Source organism: Oryctolagus cuniculus, chromosome 17, assembly GCF_051225735.1.
Source record: "Oryctolagus cuniculus isolate XC-2025 breed Fujian yellow rabbit chromosome 17, ASM5122573v1, whole genome shotgun sequence".
In the NCBI taxonomy this organism is placed as follows: Eukaryota; Metazoa; Chordata; class Mammalia; order Lagomorpha; family Leporidae; genus Oryctolagus; species Oryctolagus cuniculus.
The window spans coordinates 55,330,842-55,344,400 of NC_142883.1; the positions used below are offsets into that span (position 1 = coordinate 55,330,842).

The 13,559-nt window shown below is 49.5% G+C and overlaps 1 protein-coding gene across 6 annotated transcripts in view; it reads left to right on the forward strand.

The window, feature by feature from the left end:
- Positions 1-13,559, forward strand: part of SHISA6 (shisa family member 6) — a 351,868-nt gene that overhangs the window by 14,208 nt on the left and 324,101 nt on the right. For all 6 annotated transcript variants that reach the window (XM_051824480.3, XM_051824481.3, XM_051824482.3 and 3 more), the window contains exon 2: positions 11,936-12,096. In XM_051824480.3, coding sequence (XP_051680440.1) covers positions 11,936-12,096 — 161 coding nt within the window. The remainder of the gene's footprint in view (positions 1-11,935; positions 12,097-13,559) is intronic.

The following is a 13,559-nucleotide window of genomic DNA, read 5'->3' on the forward strand; positions in this document are numbered from 1 at the left end:
GCCTTCCCCTCTGGGCACCAGCTGGCTTCCTCCTGAGTACAGCCAGTAGCCGCCCATGCAGTCCCTTCAATTGTTAGGATGCGGTTCTAGTTGATTCTCACAGGGGAGCCAACATTGACTTCCTGGGGTGAGGTCCACTCGCCAGAGGCACCCAGAGGCAATCCGTCCTTTCTTCTGCAAGATGGCGACCCCCTCCTGTAGAGAGCAGTGAGGACCCCTGCCATCATTCCTCCTCTGAATCAACATTCCCAGCTGTAAGTCTGTCCTCACTGGCCATGACTGCAAGTCTTAGTGCCTGCCCGGAGGCTATTCACCTAGAGATATGTATCTTTAGTCATAGGCCAGGGGCGGCCTGCCAAGAGCAGTGCGTGGGCCTTCGCAATTCATACACAAGGCTGAGAGCTGGGAAATCGCTTGGTCTCCAGTGTTGGGCAGTGGCTTTGCCTTGTAGCAAGGATCCATCTCTCCTGCTGTAAGGTCAAGAGAACAGGAGTTTTCACCTGCTTTTGCTCACACACCTGCATTCTAGTGCCCAGAGCAGTGTCTAGCACAAAGTAGATGCTCAGTAAATAAGAACAAATTGGCTGAATGGATGAACAGATGAGTCAGAGTGCGTAGGATTTGGGGTGGTCTTTTGTGTTCCAGTAGTTGCGTTAGTTTGGACGTATGGGGGCCTGGAAATGACAAGTGTGTTTTTAATTATTTTCAGGATGAAAGGAAGGAAGGGGGGGGCAGGAGAGAGGGAGGAGGAGGGAGGAAGGAAGGCATGAAAGGAAAGAGAGAGAAAGAGGGAGGAAGAAAGAATTTAAACAAGTTCTCGAATCCTCTGCAGGACACGTTGCCCTGGCCAGTGCGGCCTTTTGCCCTTCTGTGCCCGAGTAGAGCCCTGCTTGGTTTTGCTCTTGCTGTGAATCTCTCGCTTTCCAGTGGCCTTCCTCTCAAGACTTCCTTGCTCACTGATGGAAACGTCATTGGCAGCAGCTTGGTGGACAGAAGCAGACAGACGCTGTGTTTGCATTTGATTTTTTTTTTTATTTTTATTTTTGACAGTCAGAGTTAGTGAGAGAGAGAGACAGAGAGAAAGGTCTTCCTTCCGTTGGTTCACTCCCCAAATGGCTGCTGCGGCCAGCGTGCTGCACTGACCTGAAGCCAGGAGCCAGGTGCTGCTTCCTCCTGGTCTCCCATGCGGGTGCAGGGCCCAAGCACTTGGGCCATCCTTCACTGCCTTCCCGGGCCACAGCAGAGAGCTGGACTGGAAGAGGAGCAACCGGGACAGATTCCGGCGCCCCGACCGGGACTAGAACCTGGTGTGCCGGCGCTGCAGGTGGAGGATTAGCCTAGTGAGCTGTGGTGCCTGCCGCTGTGTTTGCATTTGATCCTCAAAGCCCAAGATCAGGGTTCAGTGAAAACGGGAGTGTGACCGTCTGGATCCCTGTGATCCCTGGATCCCTGTGCCTGGCTGCAAAGCGTGCGATGTGGGTGGTCACTTCCAGGATGGCCTGCGGCCACAGCTGTGTTGTGTGTGGCTGTCCCCACCCCAAGCGCTTTGCCAGTTTGGCTTCATTGAGTCAGTCCTTCGAGACTTCCCTGTTCCATCTGCACTGTTGCTCTGGTCCCGTAGGCTGAGCCTGTGTAGACATTGGGAGTATTTATTTATTTATTTTTATAAATCTTATTTATTTATTTGAGAGGTAAAGTTACAGAGATTAAGGAGAGAGAGAGAGAGAGCGCGCTTCCATCCATTGGTTCACTCCCCAAATGGCTGCAATAGCTGGAACTACGCTGATCCAAAGCCAGGAACTAGGAATTTCTTCAGCGTCTTCCATGCAGGTGCAGGGACCCAAGCACTTGGGTCATCCTCTACTACTTTCCCAGGCCCCAAGCAAGGAGCTGGATTGGAAGTGGAACAGCCGGGACTTGAACTGGTGCCCATATGTGATGCTGATGCTGCGAGCGGAGGCTTAGCCTACTACGCCACAGCACCGGCTCTGGGAGGATTTATTTATTAGTCTAATATTTATATAGTGCTTACTAGATGCCAAGCTCTGTTTTAAGTGCTTTACAAATATTAATTCATTTAATCTTCATCGTAACGCTAAGAGGCAGACATTATTTTTTGCCTTGTTATTTTGGTTCTCTCTCTTTTTTTTTTTTTTTTTTTCCCCAATGAGGGAACAGAGCCATGGGGTATGTGAGTGGTTAGCTAATTACCAGCAATGCACTGAGTGCATTTGGAGCACTCTGGCTCCAAAATCCTGGTGTCTAGCCATTAGGCTATACTACCGGCATTCTTCCTCATCTGTAGACTTAACTCTGAGCCCCTTGCAAACAAAGAAAACAGCAGAAATAACCACAGTAGCAGCAGCAGTGGCAGCGGCGGCCCACTTATACCTTGTAGCAGACACATTTATTAACTCATTTATCACCTGGCCGGCCATGTGACTCCGCTACCGAATTTTTGGTGGCGGTTTTGTTTTCCTAATTTCCAGTGGTGGCTGCACCTGACACATCCAGATTGATTCATTCCCAGACAAACAATCCACATATTTGTGGGAAGTCTGAGTTTGGTATTGATGCTTGCAAATTTCCCGGGCCCAGATACATGTATATGTGATTCATCAGATACAGAATGGAATAAGTGGTGATAATGCCATTAGGAATAAGTTTGGGCCCCTGGTAGGGAGGTGTATCAGCTCTCTATCTAGCTGGTCTGCCCACATACCCTGGACAAGCTCCCATCGGGATGAAGCCACTGGTCTTGCTGGCCTGGAAACCCCAGCAGGCAAGCTATGCCTTGCCTCGCTGAGTCCCGGGATGCTTACTGGGCGCGATGAATTCCAATTGTGCCGGGGACAGCTCAGACCTAGGAGCAGCTCAGTGCAGATGCACAGACATTGTTCCCACAACAAATGAGATCCGCACATCCATTCTGAGTTCTGCATGAGGAGAGCAGTCCTGGATACACATAAAGCCAGCAGCTGTGTTTTTCAAGTGGACTGGGAGAGAACCGGGAGTAGGGAGAACTAAATTAAGCCATTCTCCTTGGTCCGTGTTTATTAAAAATATATTCAGTGCGATTGTCCTGAATGCGAATTTGAGAGAATCAAAGCACTTTGTCCAGTGGACAAGCGTGAAGATGAGCCTGAAGACGGACACCAGCTGTTAGTTGAATGTCGGGAACTCAGATATCCGGAATCCTCGATTTAACCGGAATCAAGTTATCTACGCTCTACTTTTTGGCGAAATACAAAAAGAAGTGGTTATCAGAGATTTACTTAAAGAAGACAAAACCAAAGCTGATCTCTGTGGTCTGCCCGGCCATTTTTATGGGAAGAGTTACATTTCCCGGACTGTGTTCTTAGCTCTCTCTATGAACAGAAGGTTGTGAGAGCTCCCTCCCAAAGAACCTTGAATTCTTCAAAGAGAAAAAAAATAATTAATTATATTCAGTATCATCTACTTAATTAGTCAGGTGTGCTTTTAGACAATTTTTCAAAAACACAAGTGTTCTCATCTATCCTTAGGAATAAGCACATTAACTACAGTAGCTTATATTCATGGAATGGCTCATCTCGTTGGCCTTTTATTGTACATATCTGTGGGGAGCAATTCGGACTAGACTAAGTTACTCGAATTAGGACTTATTCTATGCATCTGCTCTCCCACAATATGGCGCTGGGAGAGAAGTAAACAGCTTCCGCACAGCTGCCTCCAGTTCAACCAATAAACTGTAGGACTTGCTCCTGATTGGAGAGCAGCGTACTCGGCGTGTGGGCAGCCGAGTTGGGATTGGCGGAGGAGGACTATAAAGGAGGAGAGAGACGGCATGCACCAGGAACATCTATGGGGAACATCTAAGGGGAACACCTGTGCAGCCCCCGAGAAGAGCCGGCCGGCGGTGTGCCGCTCCCCTGCGGAAGTGGGGAATGTGGCTAGGGGGAACTGCCCTTCCACGGAGGTGGAAGGGATAGTAGCCAACCCGGGGAGAACCAGCAGCAAACCCGGGGAGGGCCGAGCAGACGAAAGAACAGCGCAGGGTCCTGTGTTGCTCCTCCACGAAGAGGGGGAGCGACACATATCCAACAGCATCAATCTTTTTCCCAGTCCCCCAGCTCCTGTGAAGGGAAAAGGAGTGACTTAGGGGTCTCTTTGCACAGACAGCTTCGTGAGCAGCTTAGTCCCTCCTTTGCATGGCTCAGAAATCCGGACACGGGGCAGAGGCCAAGCGCCGGTTTCCATTCGCTGCTCTGCAGGGGGCATCTGTATTCTTAGAATCCTCATGCAGAGCCGGTTCCCTGAGAGCAGAGACTTCGCAGGTTTCGGTAAGGGCCCTAGGCACCCCAGCTCATTTGAGCAGACCTGAGCGTGGCCGTCTGTTCACCGAGTGAGCATGAGGACCAAACAACCCGAGTGTTTATCGGATGCTCTTTTGCCTCATTGATTTTTTAACTGGGAAACTTCATGGCGTGTAGAGGGGGTGAACTCGAGAGAGGAAGGTTCTGGCTCCTCACGCTGGCCTTAGGCAGGGCAGGGGTCCAGTCAAGGGGTCAGGACATCACCAGATGTGAAGAGCTTGCAGCTGTTGTTGTTTCGGACTCACTGAGTGACGGAGTTGAGCATTTGAGCCACAGCAGGCTTTCTGGATCCTGATAGATTTTTGTTCCCAGTAAATCTTGGACATTCTCTAAAATCTTACGTTCATGGCCTAGAAGGTGGAAAAACAAATGTGATTAAGTGGATGGATGAAGTTGCTGGGGAGGGTGGATGGATGGATGGATGGAGTTAGTGTCTGTAGTTTGATTTAACTTTGAGATTTTTTTTTAATTTTATTTATTTATTTATTTTTTTATTTTTTTGACAGGCAGAGTGGACAGTGAGAGAGAGAGACAGAGAGAAAGGTCTTCCTTTGCCGTTGGTTCACCCTCCAATGGCCGCCGCGGCCGGCGCGCTGCGGCCGGCGCACCGCGCTGATCCGATGGCAGGAGCCAGGTGCTTTTCCTGGTCTCCCATGGGGTGCAGGGCCCAAGCACCTGGGCCATCCTCCACTGCACTCCCTGGCCACAGCAGAGAGCTGGCCTGGAAGAGGGGCAACCGGGACAGAATCCGGCGCCCCAACCGGGACTAGAACCCGGTGTGCCCGCGCCGCTAGGCGGAGGATTAGCCTAGTGAGCCGCGGCGCCGGCCTAACTTTGAGATCTTGATTCACTACTTCCTTAGACAAACTGTGTCGTTTTCTAGTGTTTGCTCCTCAGTAAAATGGGGCGACTGCCAGTACCTTCTGTGCTAGGTTGTTCTGAGGATTCCATGACAGGGCGAATGGCTGACACTGAGTTAGATGACAGTCTTCAAATTTCCCAAGCAGGCACTACCATAAAGCAGAGTTTGCTTACTTTTCTATCATTAAGGGCAGTCATTCACCATGTAAAGAAAGATTTCATGTCTTGAATGCAGGTGGCAGCTTGTCAAAGTGTTGACTGGGCTTGGTCCCTACAGGTGTTGAGATCACCAAGCACTTAGGGGAAATTCAAACTTGGTTCTTACAGCCCCAGACAACGTTAACCGAGGTTTTCAGCAACTACATGCTTGGTCTTGACCTGGATCACTGGGTTTCTATCTGTTTCCCTATGCTCAACTATTAGCTGGCGTTTGCTGACTTCGCACACCCAGCTTGGGAGACCGGAAGGAGTCGTGCCGGCCCTGGATTTCTAGAAAGTGTGATGTGTGCAAGAGGCACTCCCAGGGAGCAGAAGGAGGCCTGGGCTCAAGACAGAGCCCTGTATTTTCAGTTTCTGTTCCGTCCCATTTTTAGTACTGGAAGAAGCCTGCGCCTCCACTCTGTGCTCAGCCTTGGGGTTACTGGTGTCGGCGGGGGTCACAGGGCTAGAATGGGAACTGTGGGGGTGGGGGGAAGGACTGACGAGCACATTTAGGAACCAAACGCCCACCAGAGAGAAGATGGTGTTTTCCTTACCCAGGTGGTAAACGCACCGTCCCGAGTACTGAAGGAAATGTTTCCTGGCCTGAATGACTCTTTTCCCTGATCAGATTTGCTGCCCAATTAATTTACTCTCCCCTGCTGGCCACGCATCAGAGAAGGCCAAGGAATACTTGGACAGAAGGGAGCAGCCAACTCAGGCAGTAATCCAGATAATTCAGGCAAGAGAATTGCTTTATTTCGTGTATCAGATGTTGCAGCAAACGTGGCCAGTGGGGGCGGGGGGGGGGAGGTGTGTGTTGCACCTCCAACCCCTGAATCAGGCACATCTGTTGTCCCCAGGGGAGGGTGACACGGAGGCTGGGGACGCGGGGGGAGGCACTGGCTCCCACCCTGTCCGGGCACTTGGCTGACAGCTGTCCTCCTTGCTTTCCTTGGCCATCTGTGTGTGTGTGTGTGTGTGTGTGTGTGTCTCCCTCTGTCTGTCTCTCCCTTGGTCTCCTTGCCTCTGAATATTGCTGTTTCTTTTCCGAGTCATTTTCCATCTCTCGGTTTCCCTTTGTGTCTCTGTTCCTCATTTTGTCTCTTGCTCATTCCACTTGTTCGTCTCTGTCCCACTGACTCTGTCTCTCTTCCCTCTCTGTCTCCTGGCCTGTGTCTTTCTCTTTGTCTGCTTCTCTCTCCCTCTTTCTGGTTGTCACCCTCTTGTCTGTCTCTGCCCCTCTCTCAGACCCTCAAAACTGCTGCCTGCTCTTCTACAAAACCTGCTTCTCTGTCCCTCAGTGGCCAGCTTCCTTTCCTACGGTTAGAAAGTAGCTCAGGCCTTAACCCATTTCCTCCGGCGTATCCAAATTAATTAGGCGAAACCGGGACCGCACAGTTCAGAATTAGAATAATATTTATCGAGTACCCTGGAGACCAGGGGATGGAGGGTATAAAGGAACCAGAGCAAGGAGGGAGGTCATGGAGCTCAGGGGAGGGGAGGGGAGCTGGCAGAGAGACTCCTCCGAGGGCCACATGCTGGGGGAACCAGGGCCGCCTGGCCAGCTGCCTGGGAGGATCTCTGTCGCTACCATGCCCCTCACTGGGACAACCCAAGGTGAGGTCTCTTGCCCCAGCTGCCTCTCTTAGGAAATACCTTTCCTGGGCGTGCAAAGCCCTCTTCCGGGAGAGGATCGGTCCAAGTATGTGCGAGTTGTTTTCTTGTCTCCTCACATGACTTAGAGACAGGAGGAGATGGCTTTGTGGTGAGCCTGGGGTTAGAGGTGGTTCCATGTCTGCCAGCTGGACCCATTGGGATCCACCAAGCCTACTGGTGTTTGGGAAGGTGGCTGTCCAGCCAGGTCCCACGCAGCACCTGTGCCCTGCGGGGCCTTTTGGGTGATAGACTCTGAAGCTCTTCCCATCCCATCTCTATCTGTGAGCCCTGGAGGCAGCCAGCTCTGGAGCTGTTAATGTTGGCAGGAAGCCCTACAAGGCCGGGATGGGGCCCATCTTCATTGCTTTCTCTCTTGCTGCATACCAAGACCCACGGATGGGCAGGGTAGGACACCTCTCTCTCGGGGCACTCATTTAGTGTCTACAGACCGAGTCTAGCCCAGTGTCCAACCTTCATACAAGCTGCCCCGTAGGTATTTGCAGAGCTAGATTGCATTAAGGATTAAACTTCTACCACGTTGCCATTAAGGTTTCTCAGCTTCACCACTGTTGACAGCTGGGGCTTGGTAATTCCTTGCTTCAGGGACCAGTGTGTGCCTTGCATGATGTGGAAAGCTTCCCTGATCTCTAGCCTGTTAGATACCAGGATTCCCCCCTCGTTAGCTGTGACAACCACAGAGTGTCTGCACATGTGACTGAGTCACTCTGGTTGAGAGCCACTGATGCAGGTCCAGCCTCGACCTACCCAGGGCAGTGGATTTCATTTTGTGACTCTGTCCCCCTTCATAGGCACCAGAGAAGCAGGGGTCTTCACAAGAACTTAGGAGTCATGGAAGAGTATAGAAACTTTTCTGTAATAGCAGCTTTGTCCAGATGTAATTCTACCATAAAATCCACTGGATTCTAAAGTATACGATTTAGTGATTTTTACATATTGACAGATTTGTCCAACTGTCACCACTCTCTATTTTTAAAATAAAACAACTCCATGCTCCCAGAAAGAAAGCCCATATCTGTTAGCACTCAGTTCGCACTCATCCCTCTTCCAATTCCTGGGAGACCACAGATCTTCTTTTTGTCTCCATGGACAGATCTCATTGCACATTTCATATAAATGTGGTTCATTGTGATTGACTTGATTCCTTGTGTGTGATGTTTGCAAGGTTCATCTGTGTCATAGCATGTATCACTACTTGCCTTTTCATGGCTGAATACCATTCCCTGTTTGTTTATCCATTCAGCAGATGTAGAACATTTTGGGTTATTTCGACTTCTTGGTTATTATAATTGATATTTTTGCCATGAACCTTTGTACACGTTTCATGTAGACGTATATGTTCGTTTCTCTTACCTAGGATTTCTGGGTTGTATGTTAACCCCATGTTAAACATTTTGAGTACAGCTAGAGTGGTTATGAAAGGGGCTTCACTGTTTTATATTCCCAGCAGTGTCAAGACTGCTTTCTCCACATCCTTGCCAGCACTTGGTATGGCCTGGCACCTTGGTCATAGCTAACCTAGTGTGTCTGAAGGGGCATCTTGGTGTGATTTTCATTCATGTTTTCCTAATGAGCGATGATATCAAATTACTTTTCATGCATGCCTCCTTTGGAGGAAATGCCTACTTTAGGTCTTGAATATTTTATTTATTTATTTATTTATTTTTAAGATGTATTTATTTGAAAGTCAGAGTTACACAGAGAGAGGAGAGGCAGAGTGAGAGAGAGGTCTTCCATCGATGGTTCACTCCCCAGATGGCCGCAACGGCCAGAGTTGCGCCGATCTGAAGCCAGGAGCCAGGAGCTTCCTCCAGGTGTCCCATGCGGGTACAGGGGCCCAAGCACTTGGGCCATCTTCTACTGCTTGCCCAGGCCATATCAGAGAGCTGGATCAGAAGTGGAGCAGCCGGGACTAGAACCGGCGCCCATATGGGATGCTGGCACTTCAGGCCAGGGCATTAACCTGCTGCACCCCAGGTCTTGAATATTTTAAAGTTGAACTGTTTCTTCTCTCTCGTTGAACAGCAGGATTTCTTTATATGCTCTGGGTACAAGCTTCTTATCAGATGCGTGATTTGTGACTATTCCCTGCCATTCTCTGAGTTGTCCTTGGCTTCCTTGGTGGCGTCCTTTGAGACACAATGTTTTTAATTTGTCTGCATTTTTTCTTTTGTTCCTAGTTCTTTCATGTCATCTTTAAGACACTGTTGTGAAGTATGAGGTCATGAAGATTTGCTTTTGTATTTTCTTCCATGAGTTTTACAGGTTGTGGACTAGTATTTAGGCGTTGGATCCATTTTGAGTTAACTTTTGCAAGTGATGTGAGGTGAGGGTCTGCACTTTGTTCTTGAGCATGAAGATAACCAGTGGTCCCGGGGCCATCTATTGAAAAAGCTGTTCTTTCCCCATGGAATGATCTTGCCACCATTATTCCAAATCAATTAACTATTGATATATGAGTTTTTGTCTGGACTGCTGATTCTACTCCATTGGTCTAAGTGTCTGTTTTAACCTAGAGTCCACTCTTTTTTTATCACAGAAAGATGGTAGGAGAGTGTCTTTGATCATCAGAAGGGAGAAGGAGTCAAGGTAACCTGGATGAATATGGGGTTAAAAATACACAAAAGGGGACTGCGCTGTGGCACAGCTGGTAAAGCTTCTGCCTGCAGCACTGGCATCCCATATGGGCGCAGGTTCTAGACCCGGCTGCTCCTCTTCCGATCCAGCTCTCTGCTATGGCCTGGGAAAGCAGTGGAAGGTGGCCCAAGTCCTTGGGCCCCTGCACCCGTGTGGGAGACTGGGAAGAAGCTCCAAGCTCTCGGCTTCGGATCAGCGCAGCATTGCGGCCAACTGGGGAGTGAACCAGCGGATGGAAGACCTCTCTTTCTGCCTTTCCTTTTCTCTGTGTAACTCTGACTTTCAAATAAATAAATAGATATTTTTAAAAAAATGCACAGAGTAATCAGATTTTAGAATTAGGAGGAATCTCAGAATTCATGTTAGTTTAAGACTTTTTTTTTTGTGGATAGGGGGAAAAGATTAAGTTTCTTTTTAAAATATTGTTTGTTTATTTGGGAGCAAGGAGAGAGCTAAAGAGAAAAGAGAGAGACAGCACGGCCGCATCACCGTCCGCTGATTCACTCTCCAGATCCCACATGGGTGGCAGGGATCCTATCACTTGAGCCATCCCTGGCTCTCTCCCACTGCCTGCATTAGCGGGAAGCTGGAGCTGGAACTCAAACCCAGGCCTGCTCTTGGGGACCACTAGGCTAAACACCCACTCTTAAAAAGATTAAACTTCAATTTCAGGGATTAAGAGCTATCCCACAGATCCACAGCTGATCCGTGGATTTGGTCCCAAATCTCTCGGCTTTGAGGCCAATCCCAATCTCTTACTCCCAGCCCTGAATGTCAGATCTTTGTACCTCGGGCCTGTCCAGATTTCCTTTTCCAGACCAATAAGGCTCTACATCCCTCCTCTCTAACTGCTTGTTAGGGAGGCAAACGGGGGTGGTGGCCTGTGTCTGCGCCTCCTTTGACAGCTTGTGAGAAACGCAAAGCAGCAAAGGGGAAAGCGTTCTGAAAATCTGAAATTGCTGTATAAGTGCCACTAAATGATAAGATTGCCAAGCTTGCTGCTCTTCCATGAAGGTTCAGCGTGTCACAGGCGGCATAATGGCAGGGAGCAATTCACTGTCAGACGCATCTGTACAGCCCTGGGGTTGTCAGTGTCCAAGGGGGCCGAGTGCTGGAGCTGGACTCCCATGCGAAGGATGCCGTGGGGTGGGCTGGGCCTGACGGAACCCCAGCTGGACAGGGCTGGCTGGGAGGGGCCTGGGGGGTCTGCTGCTTGTCTGCCCCACCCCCCTCAGAGGCACCCTTCCGCACCCCATGTGTACAGACAGTACCCTGGTGTGTTCTCTGGTGGTTTGTCCACAGTCTTCTCTTACCCCCTCGGTCTGTCGCCAGTGAGTGTCCCAGAGGTCACAGTCACAGAGGGGGGGCCCTGTGGGAAACCAGATGGCAGAGCGATCCCCTCACATCGTGCAGCCCTGATGGCCGGAATTGGGCCCTGCTTCCCATCTGCCTGTGCAGTGACTGATGCAGACCGAGTCGTTCGTGAGTGCGTGTCTGGTTGTCAGGGCTGGACGTGGAGGAAGTGCAAGCTGCCTTCCCTGGGGTCGGGTGGGTCTCCTCAGCTGCGGCAGGCTCCCCCAGGGTCCCTCTTTCTCCCTGCCTGTTTTCCTCTCTGGGTGTGCAGTTGCGAGCTGTAAACTCCGTCACCTGCGCTGTCTGCGCCTTCCTTGTACCCGGATGTTTATCTTTTTATCCATACATCCTGTCTTTTCAGCTAAATCACACCATTCTCTGATAGCAGGAGCCGTGTCTTGTACTTAATTTGGGTCACCAGGGTCTAGTGCCGGCTCCTCGGTGTGTGTTTTTGGATGGGGAGGTTGGTCCCCCAGACATTAGTAACTCGTCTCTAAATTTGAGGTTGGCTGCACCATTCTTTCACCATGGTGGTGTTCCACTGGCCACCTGCTCCCGAGGTGAGTATTTGGGGCCCAGTGTTTTGAAAGGGCTTAGAGGTCATGGATGTGAAATGCATGAAAGAAAGATACTCTATAGTCACAGCCTTTTAGCGTCTATGCCCCCGGGCATGGCGACCTCCCCCTTGCATCCCCAGTGCAGCCAGCACCAGGTGAACTGTTACAGTTGAGAACTGAAGGTTGCGTCTCTGCCCCTTCCCATAGCCCTGGAAATCAAAGGGTCTGCGGAAGCCAGCCGGCTCCCTTTGTGGCTGTGCTCCACGAATCTCATGGTGTGACCTTCTCCTTGTTTAGGGCTCTGGCTGACATCTTGAGACAACAGGGACCAATCCCCATCGCACACTGTGAAAGAGAAGCTATCTCGGCTATTGATACCTCTCCCAAAGAGAACACACCGGTGAGATCCTCCTCCAAAAACCTCTACACCCCCGTGCGTACCGCCAAGCCGACTCCAGGTAAGTGTTAGCCGAGCGGAACCTTCGCGGAGGCTACGAGAGGTGTTGGCCGTGTTCTGCTCCTGGGGGCCAGGTGGTGGAGCGCTGTGCCGTGAAGAGAGTCCTTGATGGATGGGTAGGCTTGTGAAGGAGCCTGGGCAGTGTCTCCCTGGGGAGCACTCAGACTGGGAGAGACTGTTGCAGTTGGGTGTCCGGGCTGGATGAAGGCTGATGTTTGTGGGCATCTCTGATTTTGTGAATGGCTGGCATGGTTCTCGCACTGGAAGGGGGCGCCGTGGTGGAGTATGGTTACCTGTTGGTCCATGTCTTCAGAAGGTTTGGGGTGCCCAGGATGGCAAATACATGGCAAAAAGCTGCTGCACCCAATTGTAGAGCCTGTTCAACTATTGGAACCTCAAAGGGTCTTTCCTGTGGGCAGGAGTATGTCTGTGTTCAGGGTGACCCTGTCCTGTGCTGTGCATATCCCCTGGATATAGGATGAGTTGCTGTATATAACTCTATTCAGTCGTTCCTCGCTGTCTATGGGGAGTTAGTTCCAGGACCCCGGAGGGTATAAAATTCAAGGATGCTAGAGACTCTTATATCAAGTGGCATAGTATTTGCATATAACCTACATAATCTTCCTGTATATTTTAAATCATCTCTGCTTATAAATACCTACAAATCTTCTTATAGTGCCTAATACAATGTAAATGCCATGTAAACTGTTGTTATACTGGTTGTTTAGAGAGTAATGACAAGAAAGAAAGGTCTGTGGGTGTTTCGTGCTGACACAGTGTTTTCTAGGTTGTTTCTGATCGGCGTTTGGTTGAATCTCATTGGAGTGAATACCACAGCTGGGGTAATCTCATGGTTTGATGTGGAATCGGATGTGAAGGGCTAACCATACCTGATACTTTTCAGCTCGATTTTCACCATGAGAACACTGGGCAGGGAGGGTTTTTTTCCCCCCTCATCTTACAGATCAATCAAAGAAGCTCAAGGGAACTTAGTAACTTGAGCAAGGGCATTAAAGTATTAATACTGATAAAAGATCAGTAATAGCAGTACTGTGACCTTGTTATTTGTTGGATGGTCCAAGTTTTATGTCAAGCATTTTATCCATATTTTCTTATTTTTTTCATAGCAATCTTAAAGTACTTACATTTATCCCTCATTTTATATGAGAGATGGAAAGATTCATTGTCTTTTCTAAGGTCATATAGTTATTAAGAAATAAAACCAGGATTCAAACCAAGGCAAATAGTTAACATTAGAAAACTGTAATATCCTAACCCAATTGTGGACGTGACCCCAAAGTACCTACACAGACGATATCCTTGCAAGTGCAACTTGGGAAGTCTCATCTCATTGTGAACATTCCCAGACATTGCTTTTACTATAATGGCTTGCATCCAAAGTCTTCACCTCCATCGCTACAGGTTTTGCTATAAGCCCTGTGATTTGCACTAAACCTGCAATAA